This window comes from Elaeis guineensis, chromosome 4, assembly GCF_000442705.2.
Source record: "Elaeis guineensis isolate ETL-2024a chromosome 4, EG11, whole genome shotgun sequence".
Classification (NCBI taxonomy): Eukaryota; Viridiplantae; Streptophyta; class Magnoliopsida; order Arecales; family Arecaceae; genus Elaeis; species Elaeis guineensis.
The window spans coordinates 44,471,650-44,494,112 of NC_025996.2; the positions used below are offsets into that span (position 1 = coordinate 44,471,650).

The 22,463-nt window shown below is 36.6% G+C and overlaps 1 protein-coding gene across 1 annotated transcript in view; it reads right to left on the minus strand.

Annotated features, from left to right (window-relative positions):
* Positions 1-22,463, minus strand: part of LOC105042873 (NAD-dependent malic enzyme 59 kDa isoform, mitochondrial) — a 35,485-nt gene that overhangs the window by 10,972 nt on the left and 2,050 nt on the right. The window contains exons 2-11 of the mRNA XM_010920223.4: positions 22,336-22,432; positions 16,727-16,845; positions 16,458-16,625; positions 13,533-13,661; positions 13,182-13,242; positions 2,124-2,227; positions 1,958-2,041; positions 1,737-1,843; positions 1,484-1,589; positions 45-158 (exon numbers count right to left, since the gene is read on the minus strand). Of these exons, the coding sequence (XP_010918525.1) occupies positions 45-158; positions 1,484-1,589; positions 1,737-1,843; positions 1,958-2,041; positions 2,124-2,227; positions 13,182-13,242; positions 13,533-13,661; positions 16,458-16,625; positions 16,727-16,845; positions 22,336-22,432 (1,089 nt within the window). The remainder of the gene's footprint in view (positions 1-44; positions 159-1,483; positions 1,590-1,736; positions 1,844-1,957; positions 2,042-2,123; positions 2,228-13,181; positions 13,243-13,532; positions 13,662-16,457; positions 16,626-16,726; positions 16,846-22,335; positions 22,433-22,463) is intronic.

Below are 22,463 nucleotides of genomic sequence, written 5' to 3' on the forward strand. Positions count from 1 at the left end.
TAAGTTAAACAAAATTTAAAAGGAAAAATAAATTAAGCACTTACCACTTCTAGGAGAGTAGCCCCCTCTCGAAGTCCCTCAACCTCTCCTGGACCAAAGCCTCGAGCAAAAGGAGCAGCTGCAGGATCAAGATCCTTTCTATCTTTCGTGATAAGACCCTACAGTGGCCAAGGCATATGTTAAAGCTATATTTTCTTATGCCTGCCCTTACCATACCTTACAAGGAATGTAGCCATAACTGAAAGAAGTCAATTTTGACGTCACAGAACATTAGGTATTTAACATAATTAGATCATCACAAGCAATGCACATGGTTTACTTAGTAAGGAGCATTTGATCAATGACTGTAATCCATCAATCAAGATAAATTGCAATTATGATAAATATACTCCCCATTTTAGTTAATGTACTCTTGGATATTTATCTATTTGAGATTGCATGTGGAGGATATATTTACTTAAAGACTGTATTTTTCAGGTAACTCATGATGCTCACGATGATTGTACCACAACTTAAAGTCTAGTACACCTTTTCTATTTTTGAATTTTTTCTTCTCTTGGACTCTTGTGATTACTGGTTTCCTAGTTAAAGTCCAATACACCTGTCTTTCCTTGTTGATTCTTTTTTCCCCCCTCCGACTTCTATTCTTGGGCATCCAATGGACATCCAAGAGAGTTTATGTTGTACTATAGTATAGATATACCTGCTAACCTCCTCGAATACAATATAAAGAGATTCAGATAAGTTATATTGCTCACATGCCAATTATATGATCTTAAACTATCATGTAAACAATTTTATGTGCCAGGTAAAATAGTAGACATTTGTCATGTTAAAAAATCCTTTGAAGACATGGCTATCCTCCCAGAGTTCATGACTGAAGGAGAAAGGACAGTATAAAGAAGATAAAGATGTGCTATGAAATTCCTGAATGTCAAGCATTTCTAACAAGGAAAACTTTTCTTCACAGTATAGGAAAAAGGGCTAAGAAGAGGACAAAGATAAGCACATAGTGCAAAAACAGAATAAGGTTAGAGGCAGCTGTAGGTCTATATGAGCAATCATGGATTTTACAATAGTTGAAATCAAAACCACAATACATCAAATAATGCAAGATTTAAACATTCAGCCCACCTAGCAGTTGGATATGAATTAATAACTCTTTATTTCGAAGCCAGCCAAAGATTTTTAACTGTAGATAGGGATCCATCAGAATAAAACTTCGGAAACCAAGCTCTCTATAAGAAGGGAACAGAGCCATTTTGAGATAAACCATAGTAACTGGCACTCAGTAGCTTAGTCCTTTGTTTATGTGAGGAATGATGATACGTCCGGAATAAACATATTGAAAAAGTAATTCCTATTTCGCATGGTATGTGCCTACTAAATTTGAAGTATCCTGACTATTGATGAATAATGTGGTAAAACTTGAATCAAAAACCAGATCAAAGTTAATGAAATAGTCATAAGAATAGGACCACACATCTTTATCAAGCAGCCAGAACTGATTGTTTGCCTCCATGTTTTCACTGCTTCCAAGCATTTTTGCAGCAGCCTGTCTTGCCATGCTGAGCACCCCTATCCCTGCACTGGATAATGAAAGAAGAATTCGAAAATGCAGAGAGAGAACCCTATTATACATGCAAACTGCAAAAGCCCCAGGCAAATATTGGACTACATGTTACATGTTACATTGTACATACTTCATATAGAAGCATACAATCTAGTTAAGGTACCTTCCAGCTCCAACTACTACAATCTTCTGCTTTACAAAGTCCTTCAAAGATTGACCTTGTGCTCTTACAGCTCCAAGTAATCCAGCTAGTGCAACACCAGCTGTTCCCTGTTAATTAAATTAGAGTATTGTAACGAAATATTTGATTAATGTAATTAAGCTCTTAAGACTAACATTTCAGAATCACAAAAGATAACAAACTGTGAATTATGGAGACATAACCTGTATGTCATCATTAAACATGCAAAATCTGTTACGATATCGCTGCAGAGTTTCGAATGCCCACTTCATTTGGAAGTCCTCAAACTGAAAGATTTACATTCTTATCATGCAATAATCCATAATAAAATATAGCACAAAAAATATATCCTTTTGTAAGCACTTGTACCTGCACAACTGCCTTTGGCCAACGTGTAAATGCAGCTTCCATGAATTCATCAACCATGGATAAATATTCATCTCCTTCAAGCCTAGGTTGCCGTAATCCTAAATCTAAGGAGATAATCATGGGCAGGATGTCAAAATTCATATATGAGAATCATGTTTTTATAAATCATACATAATGAATTCAGTAGATTTATACAATTAAAAAAAAAGTGTTAGCTGACAACATTTGTGTCACGTAACAGCAGTTGACATTATGTGATGATAGGACACAGCAATTTTGAACATTAAGTTTTTTCCTTGGCAATAGAATTTTATGAACTCCAAAAATAGCTCTAGAAAGTTCTCTTGAGCGAAGCACCAATCCATGTCTGGTCTTATAAATCTTAGCTAATAAGATTTACTGATTACTATTGACTCAGAAAAATTCTTAGGAAAATAAGAAGTTGAATAGTTCATTTCACCAAAAGAATGTAATATGGCAATATCCTACTTGGGGCTATGAGCAGTCTAACAAGGACTACGAGCATACATACACACCTAAATGGTTACATTACAGATAGGCTTTTTTTTTACAGCATCCTACTTAGGGCTGCCAGGGGGTAGGGTTGGACCAGAGAATGACATACCCCAAATCCAATTGATAATTGAATCTGACAAAAAAAAAAAGAAGAGAAAAGAAACAAAGCCAATCCCATTTCGAAATCTGGGTCAGATCAGGTTTAAGATTCACTGTATTGACCCATCAGATTGTCCATCAAATCAGGTCCAGAATAATTTAATGGAAACCAAAAACTAGCATTTATAACGTGGTTACTTGATCATGTCATTAATCTATTCTGCAAGATATAACTATTATGTAACACCCAAACATTATCAGCAAATCATTACATAAAATTAAATTGACAAGCACATATAATCAACAACACAAATTGGTGACTAACTACATTAAAGTCACAAAAAGCAAATTATTTTGTTAAATTGAAAGAGGGCTGAGTGACATAGGGGTGTTAGTTTTGGATCAGATCATCCAATCAGATTACCTAATGATCTAAATTTAATCCATTTATGAAACTGGTCATATTTCTCCATCCAAGCCTCCTACAAATAATATCAGATCAGTTTTGGATCACAAGCAAAAGCAGGTCAATCCAATCATTTTCCAGTCCTGACCAGACTATTATCAGATCTTGGAAAAAAAAAATGATAAGGAGATTATCAGAAAAGTTTTTTTTTTTTTTAAAGTTGCATTTTTAATGATCCAACAAATTCTTTCCCTTTAAAGTTAAATTGTCAATTTACTTGGCAATTTGTTGCCAGTTTTCCTAAAAAAAATTGCAAAACTATGGTGGCTTGACATATGGCAGTAAACTCCACCTAGGCGGACATAGACACATGCCCTAGGTAGCAAATTGCTCTGCAATGCTGCGCTGAGATATATACACAGAAATCAATCCACATCTCAATGTGCACTCTTAAAATGTAGCTTGGAGTATTGAAGTCTCAAATATCTCATTTAGGACATACCTTAGCCATAAATTTGTCTTTTACTTGCTCCACATAGACTACACTTCAAACTGACGTTTTCCTTTCTTTTTCTCTTAATGAAATTATTTTGTTAATAATATCATAATGTGCTATATCAGGTCATAACTTTAATCTTCCAACATTCATTCTTCAACAAAATTCCTGACTCTCAAAGATAGATAAATACATTGGTTCTTGATAAAAAAGCTTAATAACAATTACAGCAACAAGAATAACCGTGATATAAAGTTATACTTATCCCAGATTCAGCTGCTGCTTGAACTTTTCTTGAACATTAGAAATTGCAATTTTTAATTTAGTGCTTAAATGCATCATAACTATGGCAACATTCATACGAAGAGAACTCAGAATTGAAGGACTATTGCCCTTAAACGCTTAAAATTAAGAAAGTAACTATTGGGACTTGCAATATATATCAAGTTGATCTTAACAAAAATCAACATATAAATTTTATGCACTATGCAAATAACACATGATGAGTGAAATCAAGGTTTGCCGACTCAAAACTAGACCCAATGCGGCCGGCCGACAGTACGAGTGCATAATGCCCACGTACTAGGCCCAAACCAAAACGCAAAAGAGAGAAAATCAGGGAGGAAGAGAGAGAGGGAGGGAGGGAGGAAGAGAAAGGCATATGGAGACGTCGGTGGTGGCCACTGGAGGGCCGCCGAGGCCCTCAAAGGACCACCAAGGCTCTAAGGTCCTCCGTGAGAGAGAGAGAGAGAGAGAGAAGGGGAGAAGAAGAGAAATGAAGAAAGGGGAAGGCAGCGGGGAGGCCGCCTAATGAAAGAAATCTGCCCTGCGGACGCCACAATTTCGAAACAGGTGCAGGTCCTTCCCCTCCCTCCATTTCTCTCCCTCCCCCTCCCTCTCTATCTCTCTCTTTAATTTTTCTCGAGGAGGATGATGGATTTTCGGAGGCCCCAGCAATCCTTTGGTAGCCTCGGCGGGCCACCACCGGTCTTTCCATCTCCTTCCCTCCCCTCCTCTCTCTCTCTCTCTCTCTTTCCTTCTCCTTAATTCTGTTTTCACCAACATTCCGAATCAAACATCCGAACAACACTGGTTGGCCACCAGTACGGTTCGGCAAATCCTAAACCATCTAGTTTAGGATAGTTCAGCAAACCATGAGTTAAATAAGTACTCAACCAATAAGAGTTCCTCACTATAGTTATTTCACTCTCCAAATATTTTTGGGCATAAATTTGAGGCCTGGTTGGAAATAATCAATTATACATGTGATTTCTCCATTTTTGGCATGCCAAATATTCAGAGCTTCACCTGTTGATTAACACCAAGCCTTTAATGTATTCATTATATGGCCTGTTGTATTTGTTTGTTGGTGGGCTGAATCTGGTCCTATTTCACATTGGCTCTCTCTAGATTGAAACAATGATTAGAATAGTAAGTCTTCAGGAGGTTTGGAAAATGATGGTACATACTGGTCTTGTATTGGAATGATACATACGGTGGTGTGCCCCTATATCCCTACATGGTTTGCTGATACAGGATAGCACAGCATAATATCTACAGAGATAAGTACAACGGTATGGAGGAATACTGGGTGGTACATACCATAATACAGCCGGTTTTCCAAATCTTAGTCTTCACAAACAACTAACAAACACAGGATGACATAGAAATTTCTTCACAACCTATGACTAAAAACTACAATAGAAACACTCGATCTCACGTAGGGTTAATGAGAGAAGAAACCATTTCTATGGCACCTGTTAAATTAGATAGCATATTATATTAACATATATTAGAATATATTATGTTAACATATATATCATTGTATATATTCCCTGTATAATCCTATTTAGGAAATATATCAATTAGGAGATCGATAGATTCATTGTATCTAGATGGTTTATTATATCTAGACTCCTATTATATGGTTCATTATATCTAGATCTTTATTGCTCTATACATGGAGCCTCTTGTAACACGAAATACAATACAATCATTTTTCTCCATCTTTACCTATCTCTCTCTCTCTTTTAGTGTTTCTAATAAGGGTTCTCTCTCCTAGATCCTATCTTCTACATGGTATCAGAGCTTAGGGAGAGAAAACCCTAGGTCCTTTCCAGCGGTGATTACCCCGCTATGTTTCCACTCTTCCCACGATATGTCTTGTCCCGTGGTGTGTTTCCCTTCCTCCCTTCCTCTGACCAACACATTTCTAAGGTCAAATCCTCCTTTTCCGACCTTTACAACTTGGGTTCACTATTTTTTTCTCTTGTTGCTGTGAACTCCCTTCCATCCAAACGTCATGGCTGGTGTGGATGGTTCCTCCACTTGCTCTCGACCCAACAGCATCTTTTCTTCAGCTGTCTTAGATTCCCCAGTTATCACCACTGACCACTTGACTGGTGCTGCCAATTACATGTCATGGGCGGCTTCTATTGAACTATGGTTCCAAAGCCAGTGATATGATAACGAGCCGATGAAGATGGATGATGATATTCCTGCTACTGACCACCCCAATTAAAAGAAAATGGATGCTCAATTGTGTGCACTTCTGTGATAGTCTATTGATCCCAAGGTTATCTCAATTTTTCGACCTTACCAGACCTGCAACAAAGTCTGGACCAAGACCAAAAATCTTTAGACCAATGACATTCAGCACTTCTATCGCATTGTGTCTGATATGATTAGTCTCAAAATACAAGATATGCATATGTCCACCTATGTTGGCTGAATTGGGACTCTCAAGGAGTATATGGCCCTCATGCCCACTGCTGCTATGCATGAAACCCAAACTGATAGGTTATTCTTGGTTTTGGCTCTTCTTAGCCTTTCTTCTGAGCTTGAGCCTATCTATGATCACTCCTTGCCAGTGCCACTATTCTGACCTTGGAGGATGCCTTTGCTTGTTTGCTCCATGTTCAATCTCCTCCAACTGTCTCCTCCCATTGTTGACTCTTCTATCTTGGCCTCCCAATCTTCCAGCCGCGAGAGCCGAGGTGGTGGACGGGGTGGTGCCCGCACTAAAGGCCAGCGTCCACAGTGTACTTACTGTCACAAATTTGGCCACACCCAAGACCACTGTTATGACCTCCACGGCCGTCTTCGGACTACTAATGTTGTCCAAACTACTACTAATCCACCTCCTGTTCCTGCTTCCTCTATCGGCTAGTCATCTTTCTCTATCACCTTGACTGGGGCAGATTATGAGAAGTATCTTCAATATTAGGCTGCCACCCAATCTTCCACTGCTTCCGTCGCCCAGACTGGTAACTCTACTGCTTTCCTCACCGTCTTCTTCTCCTGGCTCTTGGATTCTAGACTCCGGAGCGACTGATCATATGTCTGGTAACCAACATTTTTTCTCTCATTTTGTTACTTCTCCTTCCCTTCCTAATATCACTTTAGCTAATAGCTCTAAAACTACTATTGGCTAGACCCAACCCCTTTCCTCTCTCCCTTTACATTCTATCCTTTATGTTCCTGAATGTCCTTTCAATCTTATTTCCATTAGCAAATTAATCCGATCCTTAAATTATTTTATTATCTTTGTTGATAATCTGTCATCTTACAAAATCAGAATACAGGACGAACGATTGGTACAGGGCATAAGTCGCACGGACTTTACCATCTCAATACTTCCCCTCCATTTCCACAAGCCTGTCTCTCGATAGATTTTTCTTCTATTATCTACAGTCGCTTTGATCACCCCAGTCTTTTGAAGCTTCAGAAGATGGTTCCTGATCTCTCTACTTTATCGTCTTTAGAGTATAAGTCTTGTCAGCTTGGCAAACAAACCCGTGGTTCATTTCCCAGGTGCATCAATCATCGGGCTACGTCCCCTCTTGAGTTAGTTTATACTAATGTTTGGGATCCTAACCATGTTTGTTCCACTTTAGGTTTTCAGTACTTTGTTACCTTCATTGATGACAATTCTAGATGCACTTGGTTATTTATGATGAAAACTCATTCCGAGTTGTTTTCTCATTTTCAATCCTTTTATACTGAAATTAAAAATCAATTTAATGTTTCTATCCATATTTTGTGTAGTGATAATGCCTGTGAATACTTTTCTACCCCCTTCTCTAGTTTTATATCTCAACAAAAAATAATTCATCAATCATCATGTCCACATACACCTCAACAAAATGGGGTAACCGGGGGTAAAAACCGACATCTCATTGAAACTGTCCGGACTTTGCTTCTTCATCAGAATGTTTCACAATGTTTTTGGACAGATGCTGTTCTCACTGCATGCTACCTCATTAATCGCATGCCTTCTTCTGTCTTGCAACATCAAGTTCCCCATCAACTTCTCTTCCCAAATCAATCTCTTTATCTCCTTCCTCATATTTTTGGTTCTACTTGTTTTGTTCATAATCTAACCCTTGGACAAGATAAACTTTCCGCCAAGTCTCTTAAATGCATCTTTTTGGGATATTCTCATCTCTAAAGGGGATATCATTGCTATTCCCAGACACCCATCATTACTTCACCTCTATCGAGTCATCTTTTTTGAAGAAACTCCATATTTTCCTTCCTCTACGGCTCAGACCACTCAGATATCTAAAGTTCTTCCTCTTTTCTATCTTTCTCCTCCGAATTTGGTCTCTCTTAAGCCTTTTCATGTGTACCGGCACATCCCCCACCACCTTCTACTGATTTTCTTGCTGACTCATCCCCTGCCCTGTCATCTCCACCTGCCACAGACCTGCCTCCTGCTAGTCCTTTGATTGCTCTGACAAAAGGTACTCGTTCTACTCACAATCTCCATCCCATTTACAATTTTCTGAGCTATCACTGTTTTTCAGTATCATACTTTGCTTTCATTACTTCTTTATCATTTGTCTCCATTCCTAAGACTGGTTGTGAGGCTCTTAATCACCCTGGATGGCAGCAAGCAATGATTGATGAGATGGCAGCTTTGCATTCAACAGGCACATGGGATCTTGTCTCTTTACCTCTTGATAAAACTATGATTGTTTGCCGTTAGGTGTTTACCATCAAAGTTGATCCTGATGGCTAGGTTAATTGTCTCAAGGCACGCTTGGTTGCAAAGAGATATACCCAGATGTATGGCTTGGATTATGGTGATACCTTCTCTTCGGTTGCTAAGATTACTTCTGTCCGTCTGTTCCTTTCTATGGCTGCCATGCATCATTGGACCCTACATTAATTGGATATCAAAAATCCTTTCCTTCATGACAACCTTGATGAAGAAGTTTATATGGAGCAACCACCAGATTTTATTGCTCAGAGGGAGTCAGGATTGGTATGCAGACTACGTCGATCCCTTTACGGCTTGAAACAATCCCCTCATACTTAGTTTGGGAGATTTAGCACTGCTATTCAGCAGTTTGGTATGATCCGTAGTGAAGCAAATCACTTGGTCTTCTATCGCCATACTTCCTCAATCCGTAGTATTTACCTGATTGTTTATGTTGATGACATAGTAATCACAGGCGATGACCATGATAGAATTCAACGGTTGAAGTAGCATCTCTCACACCATTTTCAGACAAAAGATTTGGGTAAACTCAAATACTTTCTTGGTATTGGGTAGCTCAATCTAGCACTGGTATTACCATCTCACAGAGAAAGTATGCATTGGATATGCTAGAGGAGACTGGTATGCTCAATTGCAAATCCATTGGTACCCCTATGGATCTAAATGTTAAACTTCTACCAAGACAGGGGGAGACTCTAGTAGATCCAGGAAGATACCGAAAACTTGTTGAGAAATTGAATTACTTGACAATTACTAGATTAGATATTTCCTTTGTTGTGAGTGTGGTCAGTCAATTCCTATAGTCTCCATGTGACAGTCATTGGGATGCTGTAATTCGCATCCTTAAATACATTAAAGGAGCACCAAGTCAGGGATTATTATATGTAGGGCTAAGCAAATAACCAAAATCCAAAGAAACCCACCCAATCCGACCCGATAAACATCGATTTCGATCGATTGAAAGACTTGAATCAGGTTGTGATTCGTAAAAAAAATCGATTAATTACAATCAGTTTCAGTTTCTACATTTTTAATCCGTTTGAAACCGAACCCGAACAACCGATATAGTATTTTCAATACTTAAGACTATTTGGGAAATTGAAAATTAATAATTATGACATATTATGTACTGACTTATGGATGTTATGAAATTATTATATCCTAACTTCTATTTAAATTGAATGGTGTATTGATTTGTAATGTTTCAAATCAATATTGAATCAACATTGAAGTCCAAACCGACACAACCCATCTGAACCCGCTACAAATCGTTAACTTTGATTTCAAATGGTTTATATATGATAAACAGTCGGTAGTAGGTTGGATTTACTTCGACCCGATTGGGTTCGATCGGATCAAATTTTTCTCTCAACCTGACTCAACCATACTTGTGCTCAGCCCTAATTATATGAAGATAAAGGACACATCAGGTAGTTGGGTACACTGATGCCGACTGGGCAGGGTCTCCTTCTGATAGATGTTCTACTTCGGAATATTGCATTTTCATCGATGGCAACTTGGTATCATGGAAGAAAAAGAAACAAGATATTGCCAGGTCCATTGCAAAAGCAGAATATAGAGCTATGGCACTAGCAACACGTGAGCTTATATGGATGAAGTAATTACTTCCGAAATTAAGATTTGGATCAGTAAAACAGATGAGACTAGTCTGTGACAATCAAGCTGCTCTACACATTGCTTCGAATCCGATTTTTCATGAGAGGACTAAACACATAAAAGTGGATTGTGATTTTATTCGAGAAAAAATTTTATCAGCGTGTATGTCCACTACTTTTGTCAACTTCAATGATCAACTAGCAGATATATTTACTAAGTCTCTTAAAAGTCCTCGAATTAGCTATATTTGTAACAAGCTTGGTGCATATAACTTGTATGCTCCAGCTTGAGGGGGGATGTTAAATTATATAGCATATTATGTTAATATATATTAGAATACATTATGTTAACATATATATCATTGTGTATAATCCTGTTTAGAAAATATATCATTTAGAAAATCAATAGATTCATTGTACCTAAACGGTTCATTGTATCTAGACTCCTATTATATGGTTCATTGTATCTAGACCTCTATTACTTTATGTATAGAGCCTCTTGTAACATGAAATACAATACAATCATTTTTCTCCATCTTTACCTATCTCTTTCTCTCTTTTAGTGTTTCTAATAAGGGTTCTCTCTCCTAGATCCTATCTCCTACAGCACCCATTTGCTGCAATCAGAGATAAAAAGTGAAAATTCGTGACCAAATAATATGAGGTTTGTTGGTCATGAACGAAATTGGCATGCTATGGGCATACGGCTAAATTCCCTAGCAATCTAGCACACGTAAGCCGAGGCAGATTAGGGGTGAAAGTGGTATGGATAACATCTGTCCGAATCTATTTTCGTATCCAAATCAATCTGGATATGGACAGAATTTTGAGGATTCGACTAATATCCGTATCTATATCCATATCTGTTAAAGAAAAATGGATATGGATACGAATAGACATCTATCCGATCCGTATCCAAATATCCGAATCTACCTATTATCCTATGTAATTTTATATAGCACTAATTAATTTTAAAAAAAAATATACACCCATATAAGCATGCTATTAACTTGATCTATCATCTATTTAGTAATATATTTGATTCTCAAGTCATAAAGTTTAATTATCCAACTTATATCCGCAATTAAATCCATACTTTCAGTATTCGAATAGTATCCATATCCGTTCAAAACAAATACGGATATGAATTTTTGCATCCAAATAATATGTGTATCCATATTTGTATCCATTAGAAAAAACAAAAATGAATATGGATATCCTGGTAACCGATCCATATCCGATCTGGTTTCAGCTATAGAGCAGATAGATATGCATACATTGGGTTTATTTTCAATTAGAACTTTTCTAAACTTCTGTCTATAAGGCCCTTAAGTGTTGCTCAATGCAAATAAACAGTAATAACTAAAACCAACAAATAACAGTGTAAAATAAAATATTAAGACAAATATGCCAGTTGATTATCATGCAATGTACTATTAAACATAACTATGCATAGCTTTACACCCTGGCAATGTGTTAGTACAGAAGGATGATATTAAGTTACCAAAGTACACTATAGTTGTTGGGAAATCACAAAGCAAAATGTAAAGTAGGCAGGTCATGCTTGCATATCAATGTATCATATCATAAATAATGAGTAATTCTCAGTATTTTAAAATATCATACATGAGACCTCATTTGCAGTTGCATATGCTTATGCGGTCCCCCAATGGCTATGCATGCTTGGGTCACCAAGAATATGATTATGCAGCAGAATAGTATTATGCAGCTGCATATACATCTTATTTATTATTGTGCAACTGTACATATGGCTTTTCTAGCATTATATTACCACATACATCACCACTCCTGTGCAAATCCATGCAAACAGCACAGGTTAAAGCTAATGGTTAGGTTGGATATGGGTTTCAAGCAGAGTGGGGCATATGTACATTGATAATGTCAATATATTAATTATGCTAGAATTAGAGCTAATGAGAACTATGTGCTTAGTAGCAAGCACTAATTGCTACAAGTTATTTTTATTAATATTGCTGTAATTTATAAAATATTTCTTTTATTATTATTGTATTTAATATAATACTAGCTGCAAAGACATGCATGTGCGGCCCACAAAATGCATATTGCTATGCGGTTCCTTGACCACCCACATACCCCAGCTGCTCCTTTAAAGCATTGGTTATTCCTTTAAAACACTATAGAACTTCCAACTAAAGGAGCTTCATAGACTGGCAAGAGAAAGCATATTCAAAATTCAACCTGAACCCATGAATTTCGATCAAGTGATTCTGAATTTATGCTATCCCAGGTGTAGATTTGCATTGAACCCAGATTCACCTAAACTAAAGCTTTAAATGTGAATTTGACTTAGCATATAATTTTCAATTTCTGAACATGCTCATGTATTTTCCAGAAAACTATTTCTTCCACTATTTTTAATAATATTTACTCAAAAATAATATTGTAAATTCAATTGTAAGTATCCTTTTTTATTAGGGTCGTTAATCAACCCCTATTCAACATTTACTTAAAAAACAATCTGAACAGGTCATTTCTTGGACTTTTTTCCAAAATTATGAATTTATGATATTGTTGGGCAGTATTTTGGTTTCACTGCAAGCCAACACCAACTGTCTCAGTTGATCCCTAGAGAAGTACCCATGAACCATTCCAACCTAAACCTCGCACCAAACATGTTTTATAATTTATACAACACTTCAAATTACATTCTTTCCTGCCTATCTATGCATCTACCACCTAGCTTATGTAATCTGTCTCATATGGTAATATCTTGGTGTATTTCCACTTCTTTTTGTTCCATTCCTCAAGATGTATATGGACTCTCTTCCAGGAAGCCTTACATGTTCATCCATGCAGTTATCAATTATAAGATGTAAAATTATAGTTTTATCCTCATGTTTTATAATCTTCAAACAGGAGTGTTGGTACTCTTACGCACAAAGATCATCTCCAAGAAGCTTTTGATTGTTGGTTCCAACATCGAGCATAACTGGAAGTATCTGCAGGAAATCATAAAATTGATCAGGCAACAAAGAAATGAAGGAAAATACTAACTTCCCACAATTTCAATATGGATGGCAAAGGTTAGAACAATAAGTAGAACCAGTGGCATTACTTTATCACCAAGACCAACATGAAAATAGGGAAAAAATGGATTAACTAATAGTGGTTTCCGTCTTCTAATTGGAGAGAGAGATTAGAACTATGCATGCTCAAAATCAAAGCTACAAAAATCTGGACGTTCATCTGCCTTTCAGACAGATGAAGCAAGCTTCAAATGAAAACTTACCCTTTGTGGATTAATGCCAGCAGCTGCCACATACATGTCAAGTTTTCCAATTGGTATTCCTATACCCTGAACACCAAGGTCACCAAGGCCCAGAATACGGCTCCCATCCGTCACTACTATCATGTCTACCTGAGATCAATAGAAGATGACTGCATGAGAAGGCATATAAAAGTTTGAACACTAAAATGGAAAGCATTACTGGAAAACACAAGGGAAGGAAAGGAGTTGATAGCAACAAAATTGGTCAGAAAATAAAATTGCTGCTTCATTTCTTGGTTTCTGAGTATGTTCTCTAAATAAGAGGTTGTAACAAAAAGTTTCTTTAACATAAGTGACCGTGGTCTGAATATGATCAACTGTCTAATGCGGCATCAAAATATGGACCATATTTACATGGGATCATTGAAATTATGGAAGAGAGAATTAATAGATTTTTTTGAGAACTAGAACAGGAAGAAGTCCAGAGAATATCGGGTGCACTGGGATTTGAACCCAGCTCATGGATACCAAAACCCAGTGACTCAAACAACTGAGTTAGCAATTTTTACAAATTAGCTGATAACCTTATTCACCATTGGACTCATGCATGGACAACTCAATATTTTCTGTCAGTAAATGAATATGCCTCAAGTACTTGAGATGTAAAGGGTTCAAAATAAATGTTTATAAAAGCTGCTCCTGTCCAGATCACATAAGGCAGGCAAGTTCTCTCCCAATAGTGGCAGGTTCAGCATAGATGCTGAATGCTTGTGGAAGAAAGAGAAGGTTCTTCTCAGAAACATGAGTGTCAAGTGATAAGATATTTTCAGTTAGCATTGTTGGAGGAAATGTATGAGAAACTGAGTTCCGGCAGCCAATCTAAACCTCAATGTCAAGATACATCTACCATATTTTCATCTCCAAAGGCTCTTTTGACAAGCAATACACCACCAAGCACAGACCTAAACCATGCATCAGCCTGACCAACATTACAGATTTTTCACTTTATGAAAAGGTCTGCAAATGAACGTAATTCCAGGCCTTCAAGATGAAAGAGACACCTATAAGGACTGTAGTATAGGATTTTATAAAAAGGTAAAAGTTTCTGTTGCACAAGAAATTTTATCAAGGATCAGTAAAAATTCAAGCATGTAGTTTATTTGCTAGTTTTGGCCTACTCAGATCCTAAAATATGGGCTCGCAGCCATTTTAGGGACCTTTGTTGGAGAGGTAGCATTTTCAAGTTTATTTTAATTTTAATCCAAGTTAACAGAGTTAAGAAACAATTTGAAAACTAAAACCAGTAGGGTGGTTTCAGGAAGGGTTCATTGTAGGTCGTAAGTGTTGTAAGACACATCTCTTCTCAAATTTGCAGACAGTAAAAAGGATGAAGAACCTCTTTTTTGCACAAAAAATTGAGGATAGATAGACAGAGACAGAGAGAGGAGGAAGAATAAGAAGACGAGACCAAAGGAGAAGGGAGAGAGAGAAAAATATACTTTAAAAGACGTGTCTAAGCAGCACCATCTGGGCACCCACCCTAATATATCGCATCATGTTTAAGCACAAATGATGAGATCAATTTATGAATTAGTATTGAATACTGCTAAACTGATACTTCCCGTTAACTTGCTACGTCTCTATCTGAGGATTCTAATTACTTTTCTGGAATTCACCATTTAACTATTAGTTTTTGTTTTCATCTTCCTTTTTTTTTTTTTTTTTGGTTGTGTGTGTGTGTGTGTGTGTGTGTGTGTATTTTTTCTTTTTTTTTTGGGGTGGGGGGGGTGGTGGTGTTGTGAACCTGCCTAGGTATCACTTCCTACAGCCCCTATAATTTAATGATAAAAGAAAAAAAAAGGATAAAAAAGGGTGATGGCAGAAAGAAAGAGGGAAAAAAAAGAATTGTGTCTCTGGTGGCCATCTTTGCTTCTCCCTATTAACAACTAGGCGCCTGATTTTCTTTTCTTTTTGTAACTTTTCCTCTTTTTAGTATTGTTTTTCCTTTCCTTTCTTCTCTCTTTTGCTCTTTCTCCTTGCTCCTCTCTTTTGAGTCTGTTCCTCGCTTTATCCTATTTTCTGTTTTTCACTTTACTTTTTGTTGCATAAGGGTCCCACGTCTTCTATTCTATAGTGAGAATTAAGGAGATAGCTCCCTGTTGATGTGGTTGTCTAGAACAAGCTAACTGGACCCTTACAACTCAAACATGGACCAGCACAATGAAAGGAGACTTTGGTTGATCTCTTACCTCAACTATCATCGCAAAAGATACTTGAAACTTATGAGAAACTTCATCTTCAAATAGATATTAATGCAAATACACAGTTATTCTTGACTAAACACACCTAAAACTAACAAAGAATTGTAATGGTTCCTTTTCTTGCCCCATCTACTGGTATATAACATACTCATAAAATTCCCATGCTTTTCTAAATTCTAATAGCTGAAAGAAGATGCAATAGGGTCCACTGGTTATGTTTTGCATATGAACAACAAAAATCAACATTGCAGTCATTGTGCATGTGAAGGATTATCGACTACAATCTCCTCTGATCTGATGCCTGCCTTATTTTTTTTCTCCACCATCATAAAGTCCCTCCACAAGTTCCAAGGACATGGTTTCCCTGGGTCAACTTCTGAGAAAGGCATATGCATCAAAAACTTGAAAAGAATATCATGTTTTAAAACCACTTTTTTGCTTCAATGCTGTCCAGACTCCAGGCATTTCTCAATGTGGATTTTGCACAAATTACTTGAAGGCAAAAGCAACTTACACCAGATATCAAAGAATAATTTAACAAATATCTGAAAATATTAAACAATCTATAGTATCAAGAAAATTATTTTTGTGTAAGCTATTTGACCATTTAAATATTTTGTTGAGAATATCCCAGGGCACCTGCTTAGATGACGTATTATAGGCTCTTTAGGATGATTGAAGGTACCTGGTGAGATGGCCAATTATAGATCATAGACATCATCTCTCCTTTATCCTTCGCACTGAAATACATTCCACGTGGACGTCGAAATAAGCCTCCATAATTCTGACACACTAAACCCACGGTTGGAGTGTATATGATTGGAGCAAAATCTTTGATATTATCAATTAGGACCTGGAGAGACCAGATAGTTAGAACTCCTTTCAACTTTTCAAATCAACAGCTTATGGTGATAATTTTTGTAATGACTTGTCTCTACAAGGCAACAAGCTCACCCTGTAGTACAATGTTTCATTTCGGTCATGCAATCTGTTCAGGATCCTCCACTTTGCTAAAGATACAACAGATTCAGGTTCACCTCGAGTGTTATGCTCCAACGAGTGATATGAATTCACTAATGGAAAAGAAAGCAATATGGTAAAATTTTGAACTTTGAAATGCTTGCTACAATAATTATCAGGCAAACCTTTTACCAGAAAGAAGCATAGTAAAAAATCATGTTTTAAATGTAATGGATAAATTGGCAATATGAACTAATAATTTAATTACATTATCAATGAAGTGATAACCATCAAAGGAAGCATCAGGACATTGTCAATGGAAACCAAAGTGATTATGTTCAAGTTGCTGGCTTCATATTTATCTTTTATAGACAGAAGATATAACTGGAATTTAAATCATCCAGGGAATAAATCTTGTTAGATAAATCTATCCTCAAATATATTCCAGTTTTGCCTGTTAGAGAATAAAGATGTTTACATTGTGGAGATTTTAAAGATGCAAGAGAACAAATTTGGATCATTATTCAAAGAGGATGTTGAGTGAGCATGTGTGTTTGATAACTTTTCTATATTCTTCTTCTATCTTTAATTAATGGCTTTCAAGTTAGCAAATTTTGCTCCCTTTTGTGCTAGGTGCATTGTCTAACTTGGTTTACAGAAGGGAAAAAAAATGAGTACCTCAAACTCAAAGGGTATAATCAAATTTGAAACACATATGTCATTAGGATAGCTCAAAATAGGTAATGTCTCATACTGCATTGTATTCTACTAGTAGATATGAAATGCCAACATTATAAGGACTGCATACTTAATTGCTCGTATAACTTCATATCACCCTAAACAATTGTGAATACTTTCATATACATGGTACGTGCCAACAAATCGCAATAACCTGACTGTTGGCAAGTATTATCCTATTGCGTGTCATATCTAAGCATGTCAGAGAAATTGAGCCACCTTTTCCTGAATTGCATATTTGCATGTGCATCATCATTTAACACATTGTTAGGGTAAAGGTTGACTAAACTGTCAAATCATTGTTTACCGAAAGGAGACAAGTGAGCTTAAGAACCTCTTGAAATTTCTTGGCAGGGTTTGATGAGTGACATGTGCCAATGGAAATGGAAGGAATAAAAACATCCAAATCCTTGGAAAATCTTCATTAAAAATTCAGGGATACAGGTGAACTTAAGAACCTCTTGAAATTTCTTGGCAAGATTTGATGACTGACCAGTGACATGTGCCAATTGAAATGGAAGGAATCAAAACATCAGGATCCTTGGAAAAAGTTCACTAAAAATTCAGGGATACATTAGCTTTCATTAATGCAATGAACAAGGTCTTAACACGAAGAACATGAAAAATGCTGGCCGAAAGGACCTGGTTGCATCAGGCAATGTAAGAATTATCGTGAGATGGAGAATCAACTACGTCCTTTGATCTTACTTATGTGTTGGCATTTTGTGTTTTAGACTAAATATATTATAAGCTTCAGCTAACCTGCCTTATTGACTAAGATGATTCCATTATTGGTCCTTCTCGAGACCTTTATTATTTTACGTGGATCTTTATTACATCTTATCAGGTACAACCTTAGAAGGTCAAGCAGGTTGTCCCCCTCCCGTCTTATAGAATGGTTTTTGCTTAAATAAGTTCTGGAATTGCTACATGCTGTTTATAAAAAGGAAAAACATGCAAAACTGACTTCATCAGATGTAATTAACAAAAAAGTCCAGAAAGTCGGTGTTGGCTTTCTATCACTTTCTAATCGATGCCTTTGCAGCATAAATGCATGTAGTAAATATTGGTCTTCAAGGGCACTTCAATTTACTAGGAATCTCATCTCACAATTAAATTAAGTCCCTATATACTTTTATTCTGTCACATACCCTGAAACCACCAGATGGAAGAATTGATTCAAGAATTCAATGCAATTCATTATATGCATGACTTTAGTCAAAAATAGAAATAAGTTTTTCGTGCTTATTGTTTATGCACCATGAAGTCTTATTTTCAGTTACAAAATAAGTCTAGATAACTTCAGTTTCCCAGGTTATTTTGATGAATTAGATCCCAAATAATGAAAAAATACGTCTGCAGCTGTGTCCGCACAAAAGTTTCCCAGCTGAAAGATAAACATCTCTGATTACTCTGTTGACCTCGAATGTCTAACATTTTGTTTAGTTGCCATCTGCAATACACAATGTTCATTATTTTAATTGTTGACATAAAGCAGGTGATTTTTTTTTAATTGTTCTCTGTAACATATAAAAGAAACATACATCCAAATATCAAAAATTTTTTTAAAAAAAATTCTGTGCTTATACCTATCTGAACATAAACAAAATCAATTAAATGCAAAGTCCATGGAACCAAAACCGGAACTAGGACCTGTGCCAGCCAGCTGACGGTATGAGTTAGTATGGGTCCGTACTGGATCAGACCGGCACGAACCGACATAGAAGAGAAGAAGGAAACCAAGGAGGATGAAAAGAGAGAAAGAGGAGAGAGAAAGGGAGAAGGGGGAGGGAGGGTGGCCAGAGGAGATGCTAGCACCGGCCACAAGCAGGCCATGGGCGCGCTCGGAGGGCCACCAAGGCCTCCGCTTCTTCTGCCAAATCTCGGCCAACAGAAAGTAATAGAGGGGGGGAGGGAAAGAAAAAGAAGGGGAAGCCGGTAGAAAAGCCGCCGATGGGCCTCTGATTTGCCATTGTAACCGCCGGACAGCCAATCGTGGCTTGCGGCACCATGAGCATGAAACAGAGACGATCAAACAATCATCCCTATTTCACGATTTTTTTTTAAAAAATCTCGACGATAGTGAAGCAGATTTTTTTAAAAAAATTCTGAAACAGTAAAACCAACAATGGATTTGCCGGCTTTACTATTTATCGTTATTTTAAAAAAAATGCGATAATCGCCCCTGTTCCGCCATCACGGCTCTGCCCGCATTGTTTTCGCTGCCCGATGGCCACGACAGCTATCCATCGCCCTCCAATGGCCTCTCCATCGGCTACGCCTCCCTCCGGTACCATTGCTCATCCTCTCTCTCTATATCTCTCAATTAAACATCCTATCAAACAACACCGAGCCACGGAGACCTCTGCGGCCCTACGACGTCCTCTGTGGCCCTATGGTGTTCCCTCTTTCTCTCCTCTCTCTATCTTCCTCTCTTTCTTTCTCTCTCATCCGGTGTTCCAATTTGTCCAACCGAACCATCCCGATTTGCCGCTGGTACGGCTCGGAATGCCCTTAACTGTCCAGGTCAAGGATGGTTTGGCGAACGCTGATTACATGTGAAAATCCACACCATATGGAAAACAGAAACCTATAAGTATGTTTTCTTTAGGTTTTTTTACATGTATACCCTCTCAAACATTCAAACTTGCATAAATATCCTTTCAAAATTGATATCTGCATGTATATCCTCATAAAATATCTTTTTTGGCATATGTACCCATATCATCTAGCACCGTTAAAATTAACAGTTTAAAATTAAAATGACTAAAATATCTTTATAGATAAATGTGCAAAAAAAAAATTTATAAAGATATATATACAAAGAAGGGGAAGCCGGTAGAAAAGCCGCCGATGGGCCTCCGATTTGCCATTGTAACCGCCGGACAGCCAATCGTGGCTTGCGGCACCATGAGCATGAAACAGAGGCGATCAGACAATCATCCCTATTTCACGATTTTTTTTAAAAAAATCTCGACGATAGTGAAGCAGATTTTTTTTAAAAAATTCTGAAACAGTAAAACCAACAATGGATTTGCCGGCTTTACTATTTATCGTTATTTTAAAAAAAAATGCGATAATCGCCCCTGTTCCACCATCACGGCTCTGCCCGCATTGTTTTCGCTGCCTGATGGCCACGACAGCTATCCATCGCCCTCCAATGGCCTCTCCATCAACTACGCCTCCCTCCGGTACCATTGCTCATCCTCTCTCTCTATATCTCTCAATTAAATATCCTATCAAACAACACTGAGCCACGGAGACCTCTGCGGCCCTACGGCGGCCTCTGTGGCCCTATGGTGTCCCCTCTTTCTCTCCTCTCTCTATCTTCCTCTCTTTCTTTCTCTCTCATCCGGTGTTCCAATTTGTCCAACCGAACTATCCCGATTTGCCGCTGGTACGACTCGAAATGCCCTTAACTGTCTTCAAGGATGGTTTGGCGAACGCTGATTACATGTGAAAATCCACACCATATGGAAAACAGAAACCTATAAGTATGTTTTCTTTAGGTTTTTTTACATGTATACCCTCTCAAACATTCAAACTTGCATAAATATCCTTTCAAAATTGATATCTGCATGTATATCCTCATAAAATATCTTTTTTGGCATATGTACCCATATCATCTAGCACCGTTAAAATTAACAGTTTAAAATTAAAATGACTAAAATATCCTTATGGATAGATGTGCAAAAAAAAATTTATAAAGATATATATACAAATAACAATTTTATGAGCATATTCATGCAAATTTGAATATTTGAAAGGGTATATATGCAAAAAATCCTTAACATAAATACATCTCTCTGATTTATTAATTCTTTTCTTATTCTAATAGAGAAAAATTAACATATATGACTAAAATGATAAATTTACTTAATTTATTAAATTACATAGATAATATGATCTTTTTATCAAATAATAGATCAAAATTATTTTATCTAGAAAATAAACAGATCATAACCATCAATGTTTTCTCTAATATATAATAATATGCTTCTAAAAAAAGTATCTAAACCTGCTATTAGATGAATTACTTGTACATTTGCATCGAATGGACATAGTTATAGATTTGGACATTATATAATAATAAAAATTTATAATCTTATTATATTTTATTTTAAAATTTTTTATCAAAAATATCTTTGTGAAGTATATAAGGTATATCATGTTGTTATACGATGGATATAATCGTCCCATCTTGTATAAAAATTAAATATAATATAGTATTTTAATATATAAAATATTATATAATATCGTCATCGTGTTGTTATATTATGTAATATGTTACTACATTGTAGAGTAAGAGGGTTTGAATCCATCTAGATGAAATAGATAAAAATTAAATTAGAATTTTTTACATGTATATCCTTCTAAACATTCAAATTTGCATGAATACCCTCATAAAATAGCTATTTGTATATATATCCTTATAAATTTTCTTTTTGCACATCTATCCATAAGGATATTTTAGTCATTTAAATTTTAAACTATTAATTTTTTAACGGCATTAAATGATGTGGGTATATATGCAAAAAAATAAGAAAAAAGAAGGTATACATGCAACACAAGTATTTTATAGGGGTATACATACAAATATCAATTTTGAAAGGATATTCACGCAAATTTGAATGTTTAGGAGGGTATACATGCAAAAAATTCTTTTTCTTTTAATCGATTTTAGAGTAGATTTAGATCAACAGGAAAAAATTGCATGTCTTTTTTAGCAATTCCTACAGACAGTTAATCTCTTTCAAAGTTTTGAACACATTTATTGTACACCAGAAAAATCGAGAAACAAGTTAAAGTACAAAATTGGACATGAATAGGCACTGCACTGCTTCTATAAAAACCATCAAACTCACTAAAACGTTCATATTGCTGCTCAAAAGATATAACACGAGGTGGTAGGAGGCCTCGGAGTCCAAGCCGGTCTCTTTCTGTCAAAGGGAAACCAGTATCCTACATCAAGAAAAGCTTAATTAAGAAGATT